The sequence below is a fragment of the Lethenteron reissneri genome, chromosome 14 (assembly GCF_015708825.2).
Source record: "Lethenteron reissneri isolate LAM-NWPU_2019-01 chromosome 14, ASM1570882v1, whole genome shotgun sequence".
NCBI classification, from domain to species: domain Eukaryota; kingdom Metazoa; phylum Chordata; class Hyperoartia; order Petromyzontiformes; family Petromyzontidae; genus Lethenteron; species Lethenteron reissneri.
In genome coordinates, this window is record NC_083792.1 from 58,953 (window position 1) to 86,315 (window position 27,363).

General features: G+C 54.1%; 1 protein-coding gene across 1 annotated transcript; it reads right to left on the reverse strand.

Moving 5' to 3' along the window:
* Positions 1-621: 621 nt before the first annotated feature.
* LOC133342206 (calpain-8-like) lies at positions 622-25,406 on the reverse strand. The gene is made up of 22 exons (XM_061551178.1): positions 24,971-25,406; positions 21,453-21,522; positions 20,700-20,818; positions 19,292-19,425; positions 17,682-17,850; positions 16,422-16,505; positions 15,998-16,083; positions 15,218-15,295; positions 14,828-15,018; positions 13,194-13,414; positions 12,504-12,515; positions 11,663-11,752; positions 10,968-11,086; positions 10,665-10,701; positions 9,769-9,840; positions 9,204-9,249; positions 8,739-8,803; positions 7,188-7,259; positions 6,864-6,942; positions 2,802-2,918; positions 1,761-1,816; positions 622-1,359 (listed from the first exon to the last, which is right to left on the reverse strand). The coding sequence occupies exons 1-22, from the start codon at positions 25,172-25,174 to the stop codon at positions 1,333-1,335; spliced, it is 2,148 nt and encodes a 715-aa protein (XP_061407162.1). The 5' UTR covers positions 25,175-25,406; the 3' UTR covers positions 622-1,332.
* Positions 25,407-27,363: the final 1,957 nt, after the last annotated feature.

Genomic DNA, 27,363 nt, shown 5'->3' on the forward strand with positions numbered 1-27,363 from the left:
TAAGCAAACACATTCCTGCGGAGGGAGCTGGTAGGAACGTTGGGTTGCTCGGTCAATGGCCAGGGTCAACGGCGGCGTGGTGTATTCTGCAAATATGCCCCACTGTGAGGGCGGGCACAAGCCGGCGTGAGCAGGTTAAACGTTGAGTTTTATAGGGGCACCACGGGGTGACCAGCCCCTCCCCACCCAGTCCCACCCTCTCCACCCAACCCCTCCCCACCCTCCCCACCAGCCCCTCCCCACCCTCCCCACCCAGCCCCTCCCCACCCTCCCCTCCCCACCCAGCCCCACCCTCCCCACCCAGTCCCTCCCCACCCTCCCCACCCAGCCCCTCCCCACCCTCTCCTCCCCACCCAGCCCCTCCCCAGCCTCCCCTTCCCACCCAGCCCCTCCCTCCCCACCCAGCCCCTCCCTGCACGACGGATGGACGGACACAATAATCCCCTGTGGGCTGGTGGAACCAGTGGGTTCCTACCAGTATTAACCCATTCCAATAATCGAGGTGGATCCGTGAGATGAAGTGTAATTGTCATGCAAGCTGCGTGTGCGTGACGCCCTCTACTGGGTGAAAACGAAGTTCGACCACAGACTCGGGTTTTAGGAGGTGAAAACGATGTGTTGTTTATTTGGAGAGAGAGAGAGGGGACTAACACCCAACCTGTACACATCATCATCATCGACGTCACCATCCTTATCACAATTACCGAAATATCATTACCACTACCATCACCACCACAATGATAATTACCACCAACATCATCATCAAATACTGTAATATCATCATGGCCGTCATGACGACCACAAACATCAGCATCCCTGTATTATCGTCAACACCATCACCACAAACCATCAATGCATTGATTAGAACTAACCTCACTGCTAATGTTTGCACCATTACCACCAACACCATTACTGCCATTATAACAAAATACTGTTAATACCATCACCATCGTCTTCACTGTGTACCATTACCATCACCATTGCCATCAAATACCATCATCATGAAGCTCAGCAGGCTAGGGCCTGGATGGGTTGACCAGCACCAGGGCTTGCCAAGTGCTGTAGGTGAGGGTGGGTTTCCTCACCGCTTTTCTCCCACATGCAGCCATGCTCTCATTAACTACGGAATTCACGGCCAAACATCCCAATGTAGCAGGACCCTTCTGATAAAAAGGTTGGCCCGGGTAAATAAATGGCATGTTAACAATCATCAACAGCAGCATCATCGTCATCACACCATCACCACTTCTCCATGAGCCATCCCAGAGCCAAGTAGAAGTGAGCTGGAGTCATCCGAGGTCACCAGAGGTCAACCAGGGTCACCCGGGTTCATCACAGCCCGATGTACGCAGTCACCCACTGTGTCACCAGGCGGGGACGTGGGGGGGATGCAAGGGGAGAGATGTGAGGAGCAGAGACATGAGAGGATGGGGAGAAGGGATAGTCGGGATAAAATTGGGGGGGGGGGGGGGAAGGATGTGAGGGGGGCATAAGGGGATGTGGGAGCAGGAACAAGATGGTGTGAGTTGAAGGACGAGCGTTGGTGGATGGTATGTGGGTTGACGTGCAGATGAATGGGTGGAAGGAGCAATGGAGGAATGGGTGGATGGATGGTGGATAGGTGAACGGAGTGATGTATACAGCGGTGACGTGTGGATGAAGTGATGAAGTGTGCAGAGCGATGGGCGGAGTGGAATGTCGAAGGGGTGACGTGAGGGTGGAGCGATGATGGCAGGCGGAGACTATCTCCTTGGCCTCACCTCGTCAAACTCGGGAAGTGCCTCTCCCGTTCTCTCCTTCTCCACCTCGTAAACACCTGGGCGGGAGGGGGGAGAGGGGGCACAAGTCACGTGACCCGACACCGATGATGGATTGATGTTTTAATTTTGTTACGGTCGCTGATGGTTGACGAGCGTCCATAGTTATGAAGGTCCACGGTGGTGGTGGGTTTTTGACGACGGCTTTGGTCATGTTGCTGTCGATGGTGGCGATGAGAACGATGATGTTGATGACAATAAACGATTAGTTGTATGCATCTCATCGTCGTCGCTCACGCAAATTGAATCCCACGATTGCTGTGGAACCACAGACGAGTGGTTAAAGCAGCAACCAGGCATCGAGCTGGGACTGCCAACAATTCCCCAAGTTCTGCGGTCCTTTATTTAAAAAATGCAGCCAATTAATGAGTGTTGACGCATACTAATAGTAGTGATGATCATGATGATGTTAATAATTATAATGATGTTGATGATTATAACCATGATGTTGCTGATGATGGTCATGATGATGATGTTGATTATGATAAATGCTAATGTTGATGCTGACCATCGTGATGATGTACGTATGTTGAACTTCTTTCGCGTCGTACGTAGCCAACCGTGCTCATCGTCAGTGTGGGGGAAGGATAATAAACTAAATACAAAAACACTGTTCTAAAGTAATGAGATTTCAATGTAGATTTGAAAGTGCACAGCTCCAGTGGCTTCCTATTATTGGACAGAAGAGCGTTCCAGACGGCCGAAGAAGCGCATCTGAAAGCGTGTGATGCGGTGACCGTCTTTGTTCGACGGTTAGCCAAAAACCACTGCGCGGATGACCGGAGTTTGCATGATGGATTATGCTCCTCGATGATGATAACCATAATGGTGATTGATGTTGGCTATTGTGACGACGATGTTGACGATGATAATCATGATGGTGGTGTTGATGCTGGCTATCGTGATGATCAGATAACCATGATGGCGATGTTGGCGATGGTGGTGATGATCGACGATTTGCCAGGACGGCGATGGGGGCCTCACTGAAGAGGTTCTGCAGGCGACACGCGCAGCTGACAAAGGCGCTCAGGCTCAGGCTGGAGTCGGCGCTCGCGAAACGCGTCCACGCGCGCTCGTACACGGCCATGCGCAGCTTCACACCTGCGGGGTCACGCCACACACGGCTCAAGGTCAGCACACCTACAATCCCCCCCCCCACCCCCAAAGTTGCTATTTTTTTTATATTTGCCAGATAATGGAATTTGGATTTTTTTTTTGTATTAATGCAGGCCCCATTGAAGAAGCTTCACATTTAAGGACTGCCCCCCCCCCCCACTCCTAGGAAATGTCCCAATCTACTTCTGGGTTATCGCCGCCCATGCCACGATCGCTTCCTTCCTTCTGCCAGGTCCCACAGCTGTTGTATAGTCGGCACCCGAGATCCAATGTCTGCTCTCACGGTCTCATTACCACCACCACCACCGCCGTCGTCTGCTCTTAGGTGGTGCAGTGTATCGTGGTGTATCGTGGTGTAACGTGGTGTATCGTGGTGTATCGTGGTGTGGTGTATCGTGGTGTATCGTGGTGTATCGTGGTGTATCGTGGTGTGGTGTATCGTGGTGTAACGTGGTGTAACGTGGTGTATCGTGGTGTAACGTGGTGTATCGTGGTGTATCGTGGTGTATCGTGGTGTGGTGTATCGTGGTGTGGTGTATCGTGGTGTATCGTGGTGTATCGTGGTGTGGTGTATCGTGGTGTGGTGTATCGTGGTGTATCGTGGTGTGGTGTATCGTGGTGTAACGTGGTGTATCGTGGTGTATCGTGGTGTATCGTGGTGTGGTGTATCGTGGTGTATCGTGGTGTATCGTGGTGTAACGTGGTGTATCGTGGTGTATCGTGGTGTATCGTGGTGTGGTGTATCGTGGTGTGGTGTATCGTGGTGTATCGTGGCGTGGTGTATCGTGGTGTAACGTGGTGTATCGTGGTGTATCGTGGTGTATCGTGGTGTGGTGTATCGTGGTGTGGTGTATCGTGGTGTATCGTGGCGTGGTGTATCGTGGTGTAACGTGGTGTATCGTGGTGTATCGTGGTGTATCGTGGTGTGGTGTATCGTGGTGTATCGTGGTGTGGTGTATCGTGGTGTAACGTGGTGTATCGTGGTGTATCGTGGTGTGGTGTAACGTGGTGTTTCGTGGTGTATCGTGGTGTGGTGTATCGTGGTGTATCGTGGTGTATCGTGGTGTGGTGTATCGTGGTGTATCGTGGCGTGGTGTATCGTGGTGTAACGTGGTGTATCGTGGTGTATCGTGGTGTATCGTGGTGTGGTGTATCGTGGTGTATCGTGGTGTGGTGTATCGTGGTGTATCGTGGCGTGGTGTATCGTGGTGTATCGTGGTGTATCGTGGTGTATCGTGGTGTGGTGTATCGTGGTGTATCGTGGTGTATCGTGGTGTGGTGTATCGTGGTGTATCGTGGTGTATCGTGGTGTATCGTGGTGTATCGTGGTGTAACGTGGTGTAACGTGGTGTATCGTGGTGTATCGTGGTGTGGTGTATCGTGGTGTATCGTGGTGTATCGTGGTGTATCGTGGTGTATCGTGGTGTGGTGTATCGTGGTGTATCGTGGTGTAACGTGGTGTATCGTGGTGTATCGTGGTGTATCGTGGTGTATCGTGGCGTGGTGTATCGTGGTGTATCGTGGTGTATCGTGGTGTATCGTGGTGTGGTGTATCGTGGTGTATCGTGGTGTATCGTGGTGTGGTGTATCGTGGTGTATCGTGGTGTATCGTGGTGTGGTGTATCGTGGTGTATCGTGGTGTATCGTGGTGTATCGTGGTGTGGTGTATCGTGGTGTATCGTGGTGTATCGTGGTGTGGTGTATCGTGGTGTATCGTGGCGTGGTGTATCGTGGTGTAACGTGGTGTATCGTGGTGTATCGTGGTGTAACGTGGTGTATCGTGGTGTATCGTGGTGTATCGTGGTGTGGTGTATCGTGGTGTATCGTGGTGTGGTGTATCGTGGTGTGACGTGGTGTATCGTGGTGTATCGTGGTGTATCGTGGTGTGGTGTATCGTGGTGTATCGTGGGGTATCGTGGTGTGGTGTATCGTGGTGTATCGCGGTGTATCGTGGTGTGGTGTATCGTGGTGTGGTGTATCGTGGTGTATCGTGGTGTATCGTGGTGTATCGTGGTGTATCGCGGTGTATCGTGGTGTGGTGTATCGTGGTGTGGTGTATCGTGGTGTATCGTGGTGTATCGTGGTGTATCGTGGTGTGGTGTATCGTGGTGTATCGTGGTGTATCGTGGTGTGGTGTATCGTGATGTATCGTGGTGTATCGTGGTGTGGTGTATCGTGGTGTATCGTGGTGTATCGTGGTGTGGTGTATCGTGGTGTATCGTGGTGTATCGTGGTGTATCGTGGTGTGGTGTATCGTGGTGTATCGTGGTGTGGTGTATCGTGGTGTATCGTGGTGTATCGTGGTGTGGTGTATCGTGGTGTATCGTGGTGTATCGCGGTGTATCGTGGTGTATCGTGGTGTATCGTGGTGTGGTGTATCGTGGTGTATCGTGGTGTATCGTGGTGTATCGTGGTGTGGTGTATCGTGGTGTATCGTGGTGTATCGTGGTGTATCGTGGTGTATCGTGGTGTATCGTGGTGTGGTGTATCGTGGTGTATCGTGGTGTATCGCGGTGTATCATGGTGTATCGTGGTGTATCGTGGTGTGGTGTATCGTGGTGTATCGTGGTGTATCGTGGTGTATCGTGGTGTGGTGTATCGTGGTGTAACGTGGTGTATCGTGGTGTATCGTGGTGTGGTGTATCGTGGTGTATCGTGGTGTATCGTGGTGTATCGTGGTGTATCGTGGTGTAACGTGGTGTATCGTGGTGTATCGTGGTGTATCGTGGTGTGGTGTATCGTGGTGTATCGTGGTGTATCGTGGTGTATCGTGGTGTAACGTGGTGTATCGTGGTGTATCGTGGTGTATCGTGGTGTGGTGTATCGTGGTGTATCGTGGTGTATCGTGGTGTATCGTGGTGTATCGTGGTGTATCGTGGTGTAACGTGGTGTATCGTGGTGTATCGTGGTGTATCGTGGTGTGGTGTATCGTGGTGTATCGTGGTGTATCGTGGTGTATCGTGGTGTAACGTGGTGTATCGTGGTGTATCGTGGTGTATCGTGGTGTGGTGTAACGTGGTGTATCGTGGTGTAACGTGGTGTATCGTGGTGTATCGTGGTGTAACGTGGTGTATCGTGGTGTATCGTGGTGTATCGTGGTGTATCGTGGCGTAACGTGTGTATCGTGGTGTATCGTGGTGTATCGTGGTGTGGTGTATCGTGGTGTATCGTGGTGTAACGTGGTGTATCGTGGTGTATCGTGGTGTGGTGTATCGTGGTGTATCGTGGCGTGGTGTATCGTGGTGTATCGTGGTGTATCGTATCGTGGTGTAACGTGGTGTATCGTGGCGTGGTGTATCGTGGTGTAACGTGGTGTATCGTGGTGTATCGTGGTGTGGTGTATCGTGGTGTATCGTGGTGTGGTGTATCGTGGTGTAACGTGGTGTATCGTGGTGTAACGTGGTGTATCGTGGTGTATCGTGGTGTATCGTGGTGTATCGTGGTGTATCGTGGTGTGGTGTATCGTGGTGTAACGTGGTGTATCGTGGTGTAACGTGGTGTATCGTGGTGTATCGTGGTGTATCGTGGTGTATCGTGGTGTATCGTGGTGTATCGTGGTGTATCGCGGTGTATCGTGGTTTGGTGTAACGTGGTGTATCGTGGTGTATCGCGGTGTATCGTGGTGTGGTGTATCGTGGTGTGGTGTATCGTGGTGTATCGTGGTGTAACGTGGTGTATCGTGGTGTATCGCGGTGTATCGTGGTGTGGTGTATCGTGGTGTGGTGTATCGTGGTGTATCGTGGTGTATCGTGGTGTATCGTGGTGTGGTGTATCGTGGTGTATCGTGGTGTATCGTGGTGTATCGTGGTGTGGTGTATCGTGATGTATCGTGGTGTATCGTGGTGTGGTGTATCGTGGTGTATCGCGGTGCGGTCTATCGCGGTGCGGTGTATCGCGGTGCGGTGCATCGTGGTGTATCGTGCAATGTACCACACTGGGCGAGCGCCTGCCCCAGCTCAAAGGTGCTCATGCCGCCCGAACCATCGCGGTCAAACTCCAGGAATACAGCCTGGGGGGGGGAGGGGACGGTGGGGGGTGAGGAAGGAGTGGTGAGTGGTGAACCATAAGTGGTGAGAAGGAAGTGGTGAGGAGGTAGCGAGTGTTGCCTTCATATATGTGTCAAATATAACATACATATAAAGGTATTATTTGGAGTGGAGCGGTGGCACAGTGGTTAGCGGCGAGCAGTGATTGGTGGATGGTGAGTGGGGAGTGGTGAGCGGTGAGCAGCGAATGGTGAGTGGTGAGCGGCACCTGTAATTTCTTCACGACGACCATGGACTGGTGAGTTTCCTCCAGATTCAACTTCCTCAGAGACTTCTTCTTCTGTGGTGGTGAGCGGTGGTGAGCGGCAGTGTGGTTGTGTTCACGGTTTTGTGTGTGTGTGGTGAGTGGCGGTAGTGTGTGGTGATTGCGTTCGTGGTTGTGTGTAGTGTGTGGTGGTTGTATGTGTATGGTGAGTGGTGGGGTGGTGAATTTGGTGGTGGTCAGTGGTTGATTGTAATTGTCAAAGTGAAAACTGGACATAACTGACCGCGACATCGACCCGTGACCTTCACCTTGACCCCCCATTCACAACCCCTGCCACGACCCCCCCCTCCCTCCGCAGCTACATATCCACAGAATTAAAGTCTTGAGTTGAACTCCCCAATCCTGGACGGCAGGGTTGGTGGATCACGCAGAGATGCCACCGTGAGCTGCGAGACTCCCAACCCCGCTGGGTCTGCACGTTTAGCCAGCAGATGGCAGTACAGCAAGTGGGTCCGTGACAGACATCTGTGCGGAACTGCGCGTGTTGCCCCCTCGCGCCAGAGGTCGCAACCGGGTACCTGATACCCGTACCCTACCCGATACCCGGCTACCCGTACCCGGCCGGGTACGGGTACGGGTAGCCGTTTGCGACCCTGGTGCAGCCGGGTACGGGTAAGAAATCAAAACCCGTTTGCGACCTCTGCCTCGCACGCATGGCGGGCTTTCTGAGGGTGCCTCTCCGTACCCCTCAGCCCGCACGAATCCAAGCCTGGACTCAAATCGTCATTGACCATACGTCCCAATCATTCCCTCTTGTTTTTTTTTCCTCCTCAGCAACGCCCCACCGAGTCTCAAGACTCTCCTTCGGGAGGGTCCTGCCAAGCTCTTTTTGCAGTCGAGGGCGATGTTGTTGCTGCTGCTGCTGTGTGTGATCCTCCCTAACGGCACTTGCCCCAACAGTCTGTTAAGGCCATACGGGGTATCTTTGCCTTTTAAGATCCAAAATTTTGTCATTTGCTAATAACGTTTCAGCATTGGGGATGTTGGCCCAATATCAGTTACGTTGTGTGTGTGTGTGTGCGTTTTATTAGCTATGGAAGCAAACCACAGAACTCAGAGGAAACCCACGCAGAACAGAGGGAGGCCATACAAAGTCTATCAGACCGGTGCCAGAGTCGAGATTTCAACCCAGGCCCTTCTGACTGTGAGGCGCTGCCAGCCTGCCACTCGTGTGCAGGCCTCTGTCAATCCACTGCTGGATGAGGGCACCCCCACGCACCACGCCGCGCGATTCGTGGGTGTCGTCAAACCCTGCCTCGCCACTCTGGTGAGTGCAGGTCGGCCAAGGTCGGGAGCACCGAAGTGGGAGCACAGAAGTACAGCACAACAATGGATATTACTGCATTGCTCTCTTGACCGCGCTGCTGTGATCTCCATTGTACGAGTTTAAACAATAATGTTAATAACATTCACATTAAAAGCAACATTGCCACATTAGAATCTCGACAGTTTGGGGAGGGGGGGGGGGTGTGGGGGTCGGGGCAGTGAGGATACGCCGGGCTGGAAGGAGACCAGGCTGCGACACGCGTCCATGGAGAGGGCGCTCCGAGCAGGTAACCCTGCAGTGGAGGGGGGGGGGGGGGCAGGGGGGGCCAGTAACTCAGGTCCGCGTTCGACCGCTCCGTGTCCTCCCCCGTGACCTCCGTGTCCACGTGCCCCCCCACAAGCCGTGTCCATCTGCCGCTGATGATGCCTCTGATATCCCTGCGCCCACCCACCCCCTATTCCCTGTGCCTCCTACACCCCGTGCCCCCCACGCTCCCCACGCCCCGTGCCGCTCACATTCACATAGCCCCCCAGTACAAAAGCCCGCTATGCCCCATGTACCCCCACAACTCGTGCCTTTTGCATGCCATGCTCCCAATACTCCTAATTTGTTCCATGCGTTGCCCCATGCACCACGTGCCCCCCAGTGTGCCGTCATCCCCTCCCCCCACTACCGCTGTGCCCCCCACTTACTTGAGTTGACGAGACGCGTGAACTCAGACAGGGAGATTCGTCCATCCTGTGGGGGGAAGGGAGGGACCCAGGGGCAGCAACAACAACATCAACAACACCAACCACAGACACTACGACCATAGAAACATCCACCACAACATCTCCCCTGTAGCTACAGAAAGCCACCACCACCTCGTCCTCCAAGACAACCACCACCTCCACAATCACCACAATCACCACCACAACCATCACCAAGACTATCACCACGAGCACCATCACCAATATCACCATGTCCAACATTATCACCACCACCATCTCCTGCACCACCACCATAGATATCCACCAATACTATCAACATCACTACTACGAACTCCACCGCTACCCCCACTACCACCACCATCATCACCACTACACCTACCATTAGCTGCTTCGTGTATTTACGCCTTAGTTTTACGGCTCTTACAGTGTGGAAGTTGTTGTGGTTGTGTTGATGTGTGGTTGTTTGGCAGTGGCTGTGGTGTGGTGGTTGTCTGGTGATGTGGTGGTTGTGTGGTTGTTTGGTAGTGATGGTTGGGGTTGTTGTTACTCTGCCCGCCAACTTCTGAAACTCGGCGTCATCCAGCTCGGGTTCAGTGGGGGCAGGAGCGGCGAACACAATCTAAACAACAACATAAACAACAACAACATAAAAAACAAACAACAACATAAACAAAAACGATATCAGATAAACAAGAGTAGCCAAATGTCTGCAACGATTTGTGGTCGTGGTTGTTGTTGGTTTCTGTTGTGGTGATGGTCGTGACTGGCGGTGGTTGTTGTGGTGGTGACTATGGTTGTGGTTTTGTGGTGGTGGTGGCTGTGATTGTTGTAGTTTAGTGGTGGTTTCTTGTGGTGGTTGTTGGTTGTGGTTATGATAGCGGTGGCTGTGGTGGTGACTATGGTTGTGGTTTTGTGGTGGTGGTTGTTGTGCTGTTGACTATGGTTGTGGTTTAGTGGTGGTGGCTGTGATTGTTGTGGTTTAGTGGTGGTTGTTGTGGTGGTTGTTGGTTGTGATTATGATAGCAGTGGCTGTAGTGTTGACTATGGTTGTGGTTTAGTGGTGGTTGCTGAACTGTTGACTATAGTTGTGGTTTAGTTGTGGTGGTGACAATGTTTGTGGTGTAGTGGTGGTGGTGGTGACTATGGTTGTGGTGTAGTGGTGGTGGTGACTATGGTTATGGTGTAGTGGTGGTGGTGACTATGGTTGTGGTGTAGTGGTGGTAGTGTAGTTGTGACTATGGTTGTGGTGTAGTGGTGACTATGGTTGTGGTGTAGTGGTGGTTGTGGTGTAGTGGTGGTGGAGTAGTGGTGGTGACCATGGTTGTGGTGTAGTGGTGGTGGTGACTATGGTTGTGGTGTAGTGGTGGTGGTGTAGTGGTGGTGGTGACCATGGTTGTGGTGACTATGGTTGTGGTGTAGTGGTGGTGGTCCGTCAACACTCACACTCCCGTTAAACTCGCACTTCAGGGGCTCCGCTTTCCTGAGGGGGGGTGGGGGTGAGAACGAAGAGGTGGTGGTGAGGAGGTGGTGAGGGTACCGGGAGCGGTGTCGCAGCGGTCAGCGCACTGCGCTCACAATCAGCAACGAATATCTGAACTAGCCCTGGGCCTCCCCTAGGTCGACTCTGCCTTAAGTGAGTAAGTACCTGGTGCGATGTGTAAACATCGGCACTGGTGGGGTGGCACAGGTGGCGCGGGCGTGGTTCCGGCCACCCAGCCACCCCCTCGGGGAGCTTTGCCTTCGTACCGGGAGCGGTTCTCCTGCTTGGCATAGACGCGCACGAAGAAGTCGCCCTCCACGTCGGGCTCGTAGGTGGAGGGGACGACCACGTAGTCGCCCAGGGGCAGGCGGGCGCGCACACTCACCTGCGACACAAGGCGGGGGGGGGGGGGGTGTCCCAGCGGTTTGGGTGTTCTTCTGTGCCCTGTGTCCCCCGTGTCCTCGTGTCCCTCGCGTGTCCTGCGTCCCCATGTCCCCGTGTCCTAGTGGCACCACGTGTTCCCATGTGCCCCTGTCCCCACGTCTCCCGTGGCCCCCGTGTCACCTGTCTCCCTGTGTTCCCCGTCCCCCATGCCCCCCCCCCCTCTTGTTCCGCGTCCCCCTTGCCCCTGTGTCGAATGTCCCCCGTGTCCCCCGTGTGTCCCCGCGTCTCCCGCGTGTCCCCACGTCCCCCGTGTCCCCGTGTCACCTGTCTCCATGTGTTCCACGTCCCCCATGCCCCCCCCCCCTCTCTTATCCCGCGTCCCCCTTGCCCCTGTGTCGAATGTCCCCCGTGTCCCGCGTGTCCCGCGTGTCCTCCATGTCCCACGTGTCCCCCGTGTGTCCCCGCGTGTCCCTGCGTGTTCCCCACGTCCCCCGTGTCCCCCACGTCCCCCGTGTCCCCCACGTCCCGCGTGTCCCGCGTCTCCCGCGTGTCCCCCGTGTCCCCCGTGACCTCCGACCTCGCGGGCGTTGGAGAACCCCGGCGTCTCCTCGACGGGCCGCGTCGTCACGAAGAACGAGGAGGGGAGGGGGTCCTTCTGCTTGCGGAGCTACACACAAGGGGGGGGGGGGGGCAGGGGTCACGTGGGCACGCCCCCCCCCCGCCCCAACGCCAGCAATCGCCTCCTGCTCGTGGCCACTGACCCAGAGATGGGACAGGGAGAGTGGCTCCAGAACACAGCCCCCTGATGATCATCATGATGCTGCTGCAAGCAGTGATGATTGTGCGTGTGTGTCGATGATGACAATTCTATTATTTCGCATGATGGCAATATGTTCATGGACAAAATGCCAATGTCTGGTGGCCAAGGCGAGAGGGCTTGAGGAGCTGGAGATGGTCTCGTTTTGCTGTTCCTCCTACATCGAAGGAGGACAGACTGCAGTGGGTTACCGTGTGGTCCATAGTTTGGGTTGCAAGGCCACAATCACACGAATATGCTTTGTTATCAATGCATCTTTGTGGGTCTCCATGAGTCTCCGTGTGTCTCTATGTGTCTCTGTGCCTCTGTGTTTTATTTTTCTGTTTCTCAATATGTCTCTATGTATATCTGTATGCATCTTCGTGTGTCTGTATGGGTTTAATGTGTATGGTGCATAGTTTGGTTTGCATGGCCACGATCGCGCTACTGTGGCTTGTCTTGAATTTTGAATGTATGAAACTGATGTGCAAATCAGCTACTGATGTTCTAATTCGGTTGATGGTGATATAGATTGATGATGCCGCATGTTTTGACGATGCTGATGGTGATGGTGGTGGTGACGATTGGCCCCAGTACTCACTGCACCCTGCACTGTACACACCTTTTCTGGCACCTGTGCAGACACAGACACAGACAACACTTCAATTAAAACCAGGGCCTCCTCACAGCATCCACATGCCCCTCGTATTGTACCCTACTCATTCTGCCGCATCGGGTAAAAGTAAATCATTCATTGATTATAATTATTATCACTGCTACAGTATTCCGCTTGCTTACCCAAGAAAGCCTCACTGAGTCTCAAGACTCCTTGCTCAGGAGGGTCCTGCCAAGTTTTACAGTAGGGGGGCGATGCTGCTGCGTGTGTGTGTGTGTGATCACTGGGAGACAAAGTCGGCCGAGCGTGGTGCCGGCCACCCTCGTGTGCCATGCCGGCCTGCATAGGTGCCCGCTAACAGCACTTGCCTCAAAAGTCTGTGCAAGCTATACAGGGGATCTTTGTCTTTGTGATAACAATTGAGTGATCTGCAGGTACATTTTTCAGCATTGGGATGTTTTGGCCAAGCCCAGTTTACAATGAATGGAAACCCATGCAGAACAATGGGGAGACATACAAAACGCCACGCAGACAAACGCCCTAATCGGGGATCGAACCCGGGTCCTTCTTGCCGCGAGGCACCAGCGTCACCACCGCGCTGCACACCGCCTCGCCGTCTCCGACGCGGTCACCGTGACCTTCACGAGGCCATCGTGACCTTCACGAGGCCACCGTGACCCCGGCGAGGTGACTCACCGGGTAGACGGCGAATCCGATGTAGAGGAAGTCGGGGGTCCCCTTCCCGTTGGATGCCGGCGCCCCCCCCCTGCGGTTCTTCTGCATGAGGGCCAGGACCACCGTGCAGTGGGTGGCCGCTCCTCCCCGGTGGGCCGCTCCTGGCCCTCCTCCTCGGGACCCCACCTCCTCGTCCCCAGCACGCAGACTCAGGCGGAACTGGGGGTTGGTCCAGAACGAGACTGTGGGGTCGCGAGAGGGGTGGAGGGGGGGCGGTGGGGGGGGGGAGGTGAGGGGGTGCAGGTGGAATGTCAATAGTCCTGAAATATCCCAGAACTATCTTGTGCATGTGGATTTGTAAATCCACTGCTGGATGACAGTCTCCAGCACACTGCAGGTCGAGGGGGGGGGGGGGGGCGGTTATTTGACCATACTTCACCACGACGCTGGTCAGCACGGGTTGGTAATGCGGCGAGCATAGACGTGGGGGCATAGAAGCACAGTACAGCAGTAGAGTTTCTTGCAATTCCCTCTGCTGCCCACAACGTTTGTGGGCGGTAGCCCTTCCAAAGCACTATCCAGGCTCAACAGCCTGCTTAGCTTCTGAGATCTCGAGAGAGATGAGGGCGCGTCCTGGGAGAGCGTTTTGTCATTGCTGCCTCATCCGACTCCAGGGCCAAACGACTTCCGACTCATTCTGCGATCATTCCCTCGTCACTCACAAGCCACGCGGGTAATCCAGCGCTTCATCTCTCGCCGAGCAGTCTTCCAGGTTGCTGGTGGATGAGAGCACGTGGCACCTTGGCTCGTGGTAGCCACAGTACATAGCGAGAGAGGGAGGTATTCTGGATGTGGCATGCAGTGTGCGGGGATATTGTCTGGGCCATCAACCTACACAAACCCCGGCCGAAATAAAATCCTGGGTAAATAGATTCGCGAATTATTTCTAACTATCTTTACTACCCGGCTTCGCCCGGGACTTGGATTCTTGTCTTGGATTAATACACGGCCTACGCGGAGGGTGGGGGGGGGGGATGCGTGACGTCAGCAGGCACACTGCGTGACGCTTTCGCATGCGGGTGACATCACAGACGTGACGTCACCGCTAACTTGCCGTGCAAAATATATCCATTATTGCGCCACCCTCCCCCCCCCCAAATACAAAAGTCTATTTTATACTTTTTGCATTGTGTACAGTCTGGAAGCTACCCACATGCCAAATTTCAAGTTTGTTGCATGTCGGGAAGTATGCTAAACATTTCGAACAGACACACATATTCACAAATTTCCCTTTTATATATATAAATTAACATGACGTTAATTTGGCATTTGCACCGTTCTTAACTCAATTTGGGACTGCACACGGCAGCAATCATGAGCCCGCTACTGGCAGACTGATGCCCACTTGCAGGCCAGGTGCTGCGAGCCGCTTTGCGGCGCACAGGGACAGCTGCCACCAGGGGTGCCCCTCGAATGTTTGTGGATGAGATGTGACGTCAGGTGGTTTTGAGTTGCTCATGTATCTAAGCAAGCGCCATCGGAGTGCACAGATTATTAAGATTATCATTATCATCATCATACAATTATCAGGGAGGGTGCTACATCTATGCATTGTAAGATTTACAAAACATTCCCGAATAATTCCCAGGAGTCACCTTTGTATTTCCTGCAGCCGCCAGCGGAACAGCCGGGGATCCAGCGTCCGTCGTGAGTGGTGAGGGCCCACGAGGGTGGAGCTGGGGTCCCCGGGGCCGCCTCGGCCGAGTCGGTCCCCTCCGTCTCCTCGGGGTTGAAGCTGCAGATCTCGATGGTGCTGAAGAATTTCGTGAATTCCTCCACTGACATCCTGGGCGGAAGACGGCGCCATCGACACGAAAGTGGGTGGCTCGGTGGGTGGGTGGGTGAGCAAATTGGTAGCTGGGTGGGTGGGGGGTGAGTGAATGGGTGAATACGTAAGGGAGTCGGTGGGTAAGTGGATGAGTGGTGGGCGAGGGGGTTATTGAGTGTGTGAGTGATGATGATGATGCCGGTGTTGATGATTTCACCAGAATTCTCCGTCCTCTGACTTCTTGAGCTTGAGTCGCTGTTGCTCCTGTGGCTCCACCGAGTTCCACTCAGTGGCCCTGGTGGTGCACGCCACACACACCACGCCGGTACACACCCACGCACCCACACACAACGACTGCCGCCGTTCGGCACAAGTGGTGGTGACGTCACCACGACGCGTGTGCCATGCTCGGTGCACTTTGAGGCCACGTGAAGTGTTGAAGGGTCGCTGGCAGAAGGTCACGGAACAGACCCAGGTGCCATGGGTTAACTGACTGAGATAACAGAACCTCCCTACTGTGAAAACTTTCTGCGTTTTAGCCGCCCATTGCTCTCTACTGGTTATTGTGAGCATCGCTTCTCTAACGGAGAGCGACTGCCTCCAACTGCACAGTAGCGTCCTTCATGAACCTCCTCCACAGAGGCCGATTTTGACACCGCTGGTACCAGCCATCAACAAGTCCACTCCCCAACCCCCCATACCATATCAGTCCATCTCTTCTCTAGCCCGTGCCACGCCAGGTTGGCCCCCTCTATCCGGTCAAACAGAAATCTGCTTGGGCATGCGGTGGCTGGGCATGCGGACTACATGACCCAGCCAACGCAGCCTCGTCTGCCGGAGGCACTCCCCGATGGTACTGCGTCTGGATCTGTGAGCTCCTCGCACAATCCAGTTTCGTTAAATCCAAGATGGATAGTGGACATTGGGGGGAAGTAGAGGGGAGATGAAAAGATGGACAGATGAAGAGAGGGAGGGTGGGATAGACGGGGATCAGTACTTGTCGCTCCAGGCCCCCGTGTACTCCTGGCGACCCCACGGGTTTCGCAGGCGAACCAGGCGCACGGATCCCCCCTGAGTAGAGACCTGGGGGTGGCGGGGAGGTGGGGGAGCGTCTTGTTCACACACCACGGAGTGGCTCGGCGTCTCCATGTACCGTGTCTCTGTGTCTATGCATCGTGTTTGTTGCGAGTACGGAGTACGTGTGTTCCGTGTCCCCGTGTCCCCATTGTCCCTGTTTCTCTGTGTCTCCGTACCGTGTCCATGGCGGGTATGGAGTACACATGTCCCCGTATCTCCATGTCCCTGTGTCCATATGCCCCTGTGTCCCCATGGTCGCATGTCCACGTATCTCTGTGCCCCCGTGTCGATGTCCCCCCAAGTCCCCGTGCCCCAGTGTCCCCGTGGTCCCCGTGTCTCCGTACCGTGTCCATGGCGAGTATGGAGTACGCGTGTCCCAGCACGAGCCCGCTTTCGTTCACGCGACCCACCTCCGCGGGACTCGCCACCTACGTGGAAACACGACACACGCGTGTGTCACGTGTGTGTGTGTGCGTGTTTGGGATCGGTGACGTAGTGGTTAGCAGCACTCCGCTCACGGCCAACACCAGTGACGATTTTGATTTGAAGCTTTCGTGACTGCAGGAATTCATACTCTTTGGATCTTTCGATGAAGTCACGTCGTTAGAAATTTAATTAAATTAAACAAATCACGACGTTTCGATCGCAACACAAGCGGTCGTCATCAGGCAAAGGAATATTAAACAAACACAAGATCCAGGGCCGATTCAATACAGTACACAAAATCCGTGAAGGAGGTCATTCCTGACATGCAATATCCTGGAGTCTACAAACTGAGTTGTACCTTCGGTAGCAGTTACATTGAGGAAACGAAATGACATGTCTCGGACCGCGTTCGTGAACACAAGGCAGATCTGAAACATGGTAGGACCAATACCTCGGCCGTTGCTGATCATTGTTTTAACGCTGTGGGCTCACACGAAATAGATTTTTCCAAGACGGAGGTACTCTGCAAACCTACCGGCTACCTTCAGAGATTTGCTCATGAAGCCATCCAGATATATAAACACAGACACAACTTCACTCGAGAAGATGGGTACAAACTGAGCAATCATTGGAAGGATGTTATTAACCAGGTAAAGTCTTAACTGACTGTGATGTTTCCATCCTACCTGACTATGACAGCTGTTATTTCCGACTCTCTGTGTCTCTCTCTGTCTCTATGCTTCTCTCTTAGATCTCTCATGCTCACATGTCCTATGCATTGCACTCTCATGCCTTTGGATTACACTCTCTCTTGGCTCGTGGAGGCCACTCTAAGATCTTACATTAACATCATGCTAATCTCTCACATTAACATAGCCACTTCCGTGCCCTCGCCGAGGATGCCGCTCTCTGATCCTACAGGTACATGCTAATTTCTCACATTAACTTCACTAGCCCCGCACACTTCTTTATGACCCTTGGGCAACACCCATTTCAAACCTTTTAAAACAGTCCGCCTCAGCAGCAGACCACGCTTTCTCACCTGATGACGGACGCTTGTGTTGCGCCCGAAACGTCGTGATTTATTTTATTTTATACCTATGTGACTTTACCGACAGAACCAAAGAGTATGGATTCCTGCAGTCACGAAAGCTTCAAATCAAGACTGTACGTATCACCTTTATAAAGCCGGCGAGCAGGGCATTGCCGGCCAGGGCAGAGGTGACGCAGAGCCAGAGTTTGGGGGTCGCGGGGTCGGAGCGGTACGACTCTCCCACGCCGCCCGTGAAGTCCTCCATGGCCTCCAGAATCTTCCCGGCCTTGAGCCCCGCGTACGAGCCGTTCAACCTGGCGCATAGCACACGGTGATACATACACACACACGGTGATACATACACACACACACACGGTGATACATACACACACACACGGGATATGTACACACACCCACACACGGTGATACACACACACACACACGGTGATACATACACACACACACGGTGATACATACACACACGGTGATACACACACGGTGATACACACACACAGTGATACATACACGCACACACACGGTGATACATACACACACACGGTGATACGTACACACACAGCGATACACACACAAACACACACACGGTGATACATACACACAGACATGGTGATACAATAACAACAACAACCGCCATTCGCCACTAAGTGGCAGTGACGTCACCACGACGCTTGTGCCAGGTCATGTGCACCTTGAGGCCACGTGAAGTGTCGAACGCCTGCTGGCAGGAAGTCACGGGGCAGACCCAGGTGCCACGGGTCGACTGACTGAAATGACCGAGATGACTGGCTGATGCACCACCTGTGCCCCCTACTGTGCCAACTTGCGGTGCTTTAGCCACCCGGCGCTCCGCTCGTTGTTGTGAGCGTCGCTCCTCCACCCTCTGTTGTTGTTGGAGGGCGACTGCCTCCAACTGTTCAGTAGCGTCCTTCACGAGCCTCCTTCACAGAGGCCGATCTTGACACCGCTGGTACAAGTCATCGGCAAGTCCACTCAGCTCCACATCCTCCTGTACCACATCACTCCATCTCTTCTCGAGCCCGTGCCGCGCCCGTTTAGCCCCCTCGATCCAGCCGAACAAAAGCTGTTTGGGTATGCGGTGATTGGGAATGCTGGCAACATGGCCCAGCCAACGTAGCATTTGCCTGCTGGCAGTGCTCACAGATGGGACTTTGTCCAGATCTTTCGAGGATTTGTGAGCTCCTCACACAATCCAGCCTGGTTAAACCCAGGATTGATCGTAGGCAGGCCAGCCTAAATGTTTCTAACCGGCTAAGATGTCCCATTAGGGGGGTCCACGTTTCTCAAGCGTAGAGAAGGGAGGGAATGACTGTGGCCGAGAAGACCTGAAGCTTCGTGCGGAGCGACAGACCAGGTAGCTTCCCAACAGCGTTATGCAACCGATGAAAATATAATGCTGCTCGATTGATTCGGAGGGAGACCTCTGCTCTTAAACCGGAGCCAGTCATGAGCACACTGCCCAGGTATGGGAAACTCCCAACTCTCTCCACAACTGCCCCATCACCGATTGGCAGTTGTGGGGTGGAGTGCCCGATGGTACAAAATACCCAGGCAGATGCTTCGTTTTGGTGGGGCTGATGGTAAGGCCCTACCTCTTACACACACACACACGGTGATACACACACACGGGGATACACACACACACAATGATACACATACGGTGCTATATTTGTGTGAGAACCCAGCGGTGTGTGAGTACCCAGCTGTGCGAGTACCCACTTGGCGTAGGCCTTCTCCAGCAGTGCGCTCCAGAACTCGTTGCGTGTGCTGGAGCGCGTGTACACGAGACGCTTGCCCCGCGACGGGAGGCGATCATCCACCACCACCTCCAGCCAGCGACCATACTGCCAGAACTGGGGGGGGGGGGGGCACAGGGGACACGGGGGGCACGGGGGGGGGGGGGGGTACGCAGAAAGGCGCCCGAGTCGGGAATCGAACCAAGGTTTATCTTGCTATGAGGCACAAGCATTACCACTAGGCCACCACCCTCCCCACGCATGTAATCAAATTGATAATGATCGGTGATCAGTTTCATTCTTGCATATAGCACGGACACGTTCGTGAGCTAAACGGCAACGTCGAGGTCTGCTGGCCACGACGAGAGGGCTTCAGGAGAGGAGAGTTTGTGACGTTTTTTTGTTCCTCCTCCTCCTCGTTGAAGGAGCGTAGTGACTCCGGTGGTTTACTCGATGATCCATAGGGGCAGTGCTGAGCGGGACACGGTGCTCGGCTCTGATTGGCTTAGAAGGCACGCGGTGTGCTTCTCGGGGGTGGGGAACGTCCGGCCCGCGGGCCGTATAAGACCCGCAAAACAGAGGTTGCAAACGGGTTTTGATTCCTTACCCGTACCCGTACCCGGCCGCACCAGGGTCGCAAACGGGTACCCGTACCTGTACCCGGCCGGGTACGGGTAGCCGGGTATCGGGTAGGGTACGAGTATCGGGTACCCGATTGTGACCTCTGCCGCAAAATCATTTGGTCTGTTCCAGCCATCACATTAGGGGTGAGTTATTGAAATGTTTGACCAAATATAACAAGCTAATTTTTAAGTTGATCATTTTGTATGGCCCGCGAATGATGTTACACATATCCAAATGGCCCTTGGCAGAAAAAAGGTTCCCCACCCTGGTGAGGTGTTCGGGTCACCGAAAGATCCGAGGAGGTCTTTTTCGGCGACGGTAATCGTGTGTTGGGTGGGTGAGAGGGCCGAGCTTGGCTGGAGGGAAAGGTCTGGGTTACACGGCCAGGGTGGGAGCACCACGTGGACTCAGTGCAGGTGTTGGTGTTGGCAGCAGAGATCGTGCTGGAATTACACGTGGCAATGAATGTGCATCGCGAACGTTACGTGAGAGAGAGAGAAAGAGCAGTGATTGAGTTGCTGTACATGAGTTCCCCTTTCTACAAGCCACGCTGCCTACATTGTTGTCGCTCTCTTAAACGGTGAACGAACCCCCGAAGTAAGTCGGCGGCAACGCCAGTTTGGAAGTCGCTTCCAAGCCAATTGCTTTGTTCATCGAGAGTTCTGCACCGATGGCCGCCCGGGGCGACACTACCACGGCCTCACGCGGCGTGGGCTGTATCCTCCAATCGTTCACGTGCCGGTGCCCGGGATGTCGAAGCCGCTCACCCTGAAGCGGAAGATGCCGCAGTAGTCCGTGCCGAAGTCCTGTCCCGCGGGCACGACCTGCTCGAAGAGGGCGGGCTCCAGCGTGAGGGACGACATGGCGGCCAGGAGCCAGCAGTCCCCTGCGGGGGGAGGGTTGGGGTGGAGGTGGTGAGGGGGAGGGAGGTGGGTGAGGGGTACGGGGAGACGGGGAGACGGAGCCGGGGGGAGTGAGGGAACGGGGTGGGGTGAAGGGATAGGGGGAACGGGGTGGGGTGGGGGTCGGTGGGGGGGGTGAGGGAACCAGGTGAGGTGAAGAGGGATGTGGGGAGACAGGGGGTAGGTCAGGGGAAGTTAAGTGGTGAGGTCAGGGGTGAAAGGTGAGGTGAGGGGTAAGGAGTACTGGGGGTGAGAGAGGAGGGTAGGTGGTGAGGGTTACCTGGCAGGGAGGTAGTGAGGGTTTTGGCTGAGGGTGTATGATGGTGGTGAAGGGTACTGGGGGAGTGGTGAAGGTGCGGGGTAAGGGAGAGGTTAGAGTCACTGGCGGGAGGACAGGTGAGGGTTACTGGGAGAAGAGTGGTCGGTGCTTCAAGGTGAGGAGGTTGGTGAGGTGGTGAGGGTTACATGGGGGGGGGGAGGGTGTTGGGTGTTTAGGTGAGGAGGTCGTGATGAGGAATGGGTGGGTAATGGTGAGGTCGTGAGCGTACGTGATACATGAGAGGTGGTGAGAGGTGCATGATGAGCCGGTGTCGATCGGCAGTGGTGAGCTCCTCTCACCCAGATCTCCCTGACATATGTCTGTTGTTGAAGCTCCGTCCAGAAGGAAGAACGGCTTTGGGCAAATTTCCTACGGGGGAGAGAGAGAGAATCGGGGCGAGTGGGGTAAGCGTAGGGCGTGAGCGATGGCTTGGGGGGGGGCGGTGTGAGTGAATGTGGTCTATGCTACAACGTGGCGCAAGTGGTAACACTTGAGCCAGTGACTGGAGTACGTTTTATTGCACGTTGGCTCTCGCGGCCAATATGATCCATAATCGAGGTTGTTTTGACCCGGAGTAGAACCGTCTGTGCTGGCTCACCAATCACTCTGACCGCTGATTTTTACTTTGAATTCTATCCAGATGTGACAGCGGCAGAATTCCGGCTCGGCTTAAACATGTGATTTGTAAACGGATCTGCATTGCGGGATGGGGTGGGGTGGAGGTTGTCCGTATCAGGGGTCTTCATTGAATGGTAAGTACTCAGCGTCGGCATTGGGGGTCTGCAGTCAGTATTAGGAGGGCAGTATTAGGGGGCCAGTATTGTAGTCGGGGTCCGGATATCAGGACGGGTTTACGGGGATGTTTTCGATTTTCGTAAACTCAATGCAGATGCGCGCGCGTGTGTGGATAGGGATTGGTATGTTTTCTGTTTTTTTGTGCGTGGAATTCGGAAGCACATCCCTCATACGAAGAAGACACAGACCACATGTGTCTCCGCACACCTACACGTGACCCTAAATCAACTCTGCAATGCACACACGCACCCAGCCACGTATGCTTCAGGTGTCTGATAATTGCTCTGCATGACTCAATCGAGACGGATTTAATTACAAAAACAATAGTGTAACTCCACAGAGCAACAACAAACACAACACCGCTCACGACGTTAAACACCGCCACGCGGGGTTGTTTTCTTGTTTAACCAGCCGTGAGAACGCAAGAGGATGAGTCACATTTGCAAGAGGTCACCAAACTGACGCGAGCACAACACGACATGGTACAGGAATTAAGGCAACCGAAATCTGCGGAAAAAGAACATTGCTGCCTGAGAACTCCATAGCTGACCACCCCTGATCAGTGCCCTACCGCATTACAGAGCAGTTCAGACCGTATTGGTCACCCCGTGCCCCTTGTACATCTCGACGTTCATCCTACAAAGTCTCATCACAAGGGAGAAACACAAACAAATAGACGCATATTCTTTGGTTCTTTCGGTAAAGCCACGTAGATAGAAACTAATTTGAATAATAAAGTGAATAAAAATAAAACCAGTACACTCGCTCCGATTAAGAACCAGGCTACAGTCTACATTAATGGTTTATTATTATTTTTTTATCCACTTTATTTTTGTTATTTTTGTTATTTTTTTCTAACTACGTGACTTTACCGAAAAAACCAAAGAATATGAATTCCAGCAGTCACGAAAGTTTTCAGTCAAAATCAAATATCGAAACAGCTGTTCGCCGTATGGACCTGAAAACCCAATATCGCCGTGCAAGAATACGGGGCAAACCGTTTGGGTTGACAGTTATGGAACTCGACTATATTGCACTAACATACTCCCTCACCAAACACTCACCATTCACCTACTTACCAATCACGTCTTGCCAAAACCATCCCACACACACACACGACTACATCGCTTTTGCACCCCATGTAACTCGCATCGCACACCCGTCCACCCACTGTCACGCCACATGCACACCACACCCTCACGCACGAAACACAAACGCCCCATTACTGTCAAATTCACAGTTCATCTCGTGTAGGCGACATGGGCACATTCTGTTCGCGAGCACCTATTAAGGTCGGCACGGCGCACGAGGGGGCGGTTTGTCTCCCCAGTGCTGACGTGTACACACTGCACCAGGAACTCCTCGTTTAAGGCTGAGTCGTCCTAGGGGAGCCCCGAGGACCGGATCAATAATACGACACTGATGTTAGCCGTGAGCGGTAATCGAACTCGGGTCGCCGCAGTTCGCGTCGCTGTGCCACGTCCCGCCACACACCCACACACACCCCTCACACACCCCACACACACACACCCCACACACACACCCCACACACACCTCACACACACACACCCCAAACACACACCTCACACCCGCCACACACACACACCCCACACACACACCCCCCACACACATCCCCCACACACACACCCCTCACACCCCCCACACACACACACACCCCACACACACCCCCACACACACACCCCTCACACACCCCACACACACACACCCCACACACTCACACCCCACACACACACCCCCCATACACACACCCCACACACACCCCACACACACACACCCCTCACACACCCCACAAACACACCCCCCACACACACCACCCCCACACACACACCTCTCTCACACCCCACATACACACACCCCTCTCACACCCCACACACACACACACACACACCCCACACACACCCCACACACACCCCGCACACACTCCACATATACACACCCCTCTCACACCCCAGACACACACACCCCACACACACCCCACACACACCCCTCTCTCACACCCCACACACACCCCTCTCTCACACCCCACACACCCCACACACACACACCCCACACACACCCCACACACACCCCACACACACCACCCCCACACACACACCTCTCTCACACCCCACACACACACACCCCTCTCACACCCCACACACACATACCCCACACACACCCCCCACACACACACCCCGCACACACCCCACATACACACACCCCTCTCAGACCCCAGACACACACACCCCACAAACACCCCACACACACACACCCCTCTCTCACACCCCACACACACCCCTCTCTCACACCCCACACACACACACACACCCCTCTCTCACACCAGACACCCCTCTCTCTCACACCCCCCATACACACCCCTCACTCACACACCCCGCACACACACACGCACACCCCTTTCACACCCTACACACACACACCCCTCTCACACCCCACACGCACACACCCCAAAACAAAGACCCCCCCCCCCCCCACCGTATAGACTTCAACAGGCTGTAGGGGCAAGTGCTGTCAGCGAGCACCTATGAAGGCCGGCATGGCACGCGTCACACACACCACACACGGACCCCAAATTCACACGCACACCACATACGCGCCCCCATTCGTACATCAAACACCCACGAAAGACACCACACCTATCATTTCACACCGAAGACAGATCCCCCGTATAGCCTGTAACAGACTGTTGGGGCAAGTTATGTTAGCGAGCACCTATGAAGGCCGGCACGGCACACAATGGGGTGGGTGGCCAACATCACGCCCGGCCGCCTTTGTCTCCCCAGTGGCGATGTTTACACATCGAACCAGAGTACTAATTTAGGGCTGAGTCGACCTCGGCGGAGGCCCAAGACCGAATTCAGAAAATCGTCACTGGTGGTGTTGACCCGTGTGCGGGAATCGAACTCATTTGAGGCAGACACACACACACCCCATTACGAACTTCATCCACCGACTCCGCCCGGGTCTGGAATCAAACCCATCAGCCCCGACCTCTACCACTTACCCGGGGCCGCAGCCACTCGAGAGGCGCCTTTTCTGGAGCCGCGGTGGTCCCTGCTGGGGGTCCCAGGGCTTTGGGCTCCGCGGGGAAGAGGGGGTCACAGAAGAGGGCTTTCTCTCTCTTGCACTGCGCCCGGAGGGACCCCCAGTCCTGGCCCAGGTGCGGCTCGGGATCTTGCGCCGAGCCGCGTGTTGAGTTCGTCTGCATGGCAAAGGGCGCTGCTGATTCTCGCACGCGCAGCTGGGACAGAGAGAGAAGAGAGCGGTAGAGAACCTGGGAGGGCTAGAGCACAGCACGGCAGCGCAAACGGACTTTGAAGAGTTGGAGAGCAGTATGAAGAGGAGGAGCGTAAATAGGAATGTGGAATGGGGTTGGGTCCTTATGTCCCTAAGGCTACAACTCTGTAATGAGCGCTAGTTCCAACCAGCCCCTCCTTTCCTCCCCCTTCAATCCTTCAGTCCCTCCTTTTAATTCCTCCCCAATTCCTCCTTCAATCCCTCTGTCAATCTCTCAAATACCTCCTTCCCTCCCTCGTTCAAACCATCCGTTGATCACTCCTTCAATCCGTCCATTCCTTCCCCCAGTGGCCTACCGTGGTTGTTATGGGCGCTGGTGCGGTGCAAGGAGTGAAATACCCCCCCTGCTCCAGCCTCCCCCCCCCCCTCCTCTGCACCCCCCCCCCCGCCCCCCCTCTGTCCAATCCACACACTCCCCAAACTCTCTTCACAGACCGTTGCCTGGGCCCCTCTGCCCTTTGGGCCCGGTGCAGTTACACCGCCTGCACACTCCACAGCTACGTACACCAATGCCCCCCCCCCCCCTCCCTCCTAGAATACATCCCTCCATCCCGCATCCTTCACTCCCTGCCCATCGCTCTCCGGAATGATAATTCCACAATGGGATTGGGGACTCGCCCCAGTTCCCCAGACTTATGTGACACTGAAAACCGGTTTGTTTTATGGGCCAGTAGTTGCTGATTTTACTGGGCTCGTTTATCGCACGATGAGGGTGGTGGTCGTGGCAGCAGGAGCTGGTTAATTGTTCTGTTCGAAATATTCTACACCTCCAGTGCTGTTCCGAGTTTCGCAATCGGCGTCACGACACATCTTCTAAAGGCGACGAATCGATGCGGAAATCTCGCCGAGCAGTGCGACCCTGCGTGCGTGTTGGAGAAAGGCACGCGGACGCGGGGATCACAGAGCTACGTTCAAGTGACTCCTGGTTCACAGAGTAGGGGGCGTCAAGATGCCACCCGCCCTGCCACGTGAGAGTAATGTTCGTGGCTGCACGCGGATAATGAATGTGCTTATCTGACTCGAGCTGAAGAGATTTAAATGTTGGCACTTTCAACATGATAATAGATAACGTTCACATTACGAGACCTCCTTTGCCAGTAGCAAGATATAGTGATAGGTTTTTACCCTTTTGTCTGGCACCAAAACTGACACCCTTATACAAGGGATCATGTTTGCAATAACCACAACACAAACAGTCAAAATGCAAACAAAAAGAGACTAGGCTCTATTTCAAGGACAGTGCATATTATCAGAGTTGTCTCTTTTTGTTTGCATTTTGACTGCTTGTGTTGTGGTTATTGTAAACTTGATCCCTTGTATAAAGGTGTCAGTTTTGGTGCCAGACAAAAGGGTAACAACCTATTACTATAATAGATAACGTAACAGACGTCCAAATATTGACGTCATTATGTTGAATAGAAATGCACAGCCCTTTGCCAACCCATTGCTGAATGAAAGCCTCCTCTTGCTTGCGTCTGTCATGGGTGTTACTTGTCCATACCTGACGAAGTAAGAAGCTAAGGCACCTGACAGGTCATCCATGGAGATGAGCATGAATATTGCCCGGCTGGACTCCAGATGTCACCACTCTGACCTGCCTCAGCCCTGTTGCTCAACAATAATATAATTTGCTCCAAAAAAAATCACCCTTTTTGTGTAAACTCCCACATTCAACCATTTTAAATATTGAGCAAGTCGTGGGGTAGGCACCACCTCAAATGCCTTCTCGAAGTCAACAGCTGTTGCATCGCACGCAGCAGAATTGTCAATGCCATTGGCGATATGTAGAGTCTTGCACAAGCCCTCAAATGCTGCCTATCTTGAAGAAAAACCAGGCAGGAAACCGTGTTGAGTATCAGATAGTGAGTTGCTATCTTCGAGATGCCATCTGGCGTGGTCACAAACGACTGTCTGCTCCAACAGTCAACAACAACTGGAGGTGAAGCTAAATAGGGTGGCAGGGCGGCACAGTGGGAACATTTGTGCCCCACAGCAAAACATTCGTGGGTTTAATTGCTGACTCGGGCGTATTTCTGCGGGGAGTTTGTATGCCCTTGCCCTGATCTGTAGAGTGGGAGTCAGAGAGTGAGCACGAGTGAG

What these genes read in the sequence shown, in the direction of transcription:
- LOC133342206 (XM_061551178.1), bottom strand. Translation starts at nt 25,174, where the DNA reads ATGCAGACGAACTCAACACGCGGCTCGGCGCAAGATCCCGAGCCGCAC. An exon ending in ACGGGGGCCTGGAGCGACAA is followed by an intron (nt 15,296 to 15,997) that starts GTACTGATCCCC and finishes GTGCACCACCAG; the next exon opens with GGCCACTGAGTGGAACTCGG. An exon ending in TTCAGAAGTTGGCGGGCAGA is followed by an intron (nt 9,250 to 9,768) that starts GTAACAACAACC and finishes TTCCCCCCACAG; the next exon opens with GATGGACGAATCTCCCTGTC.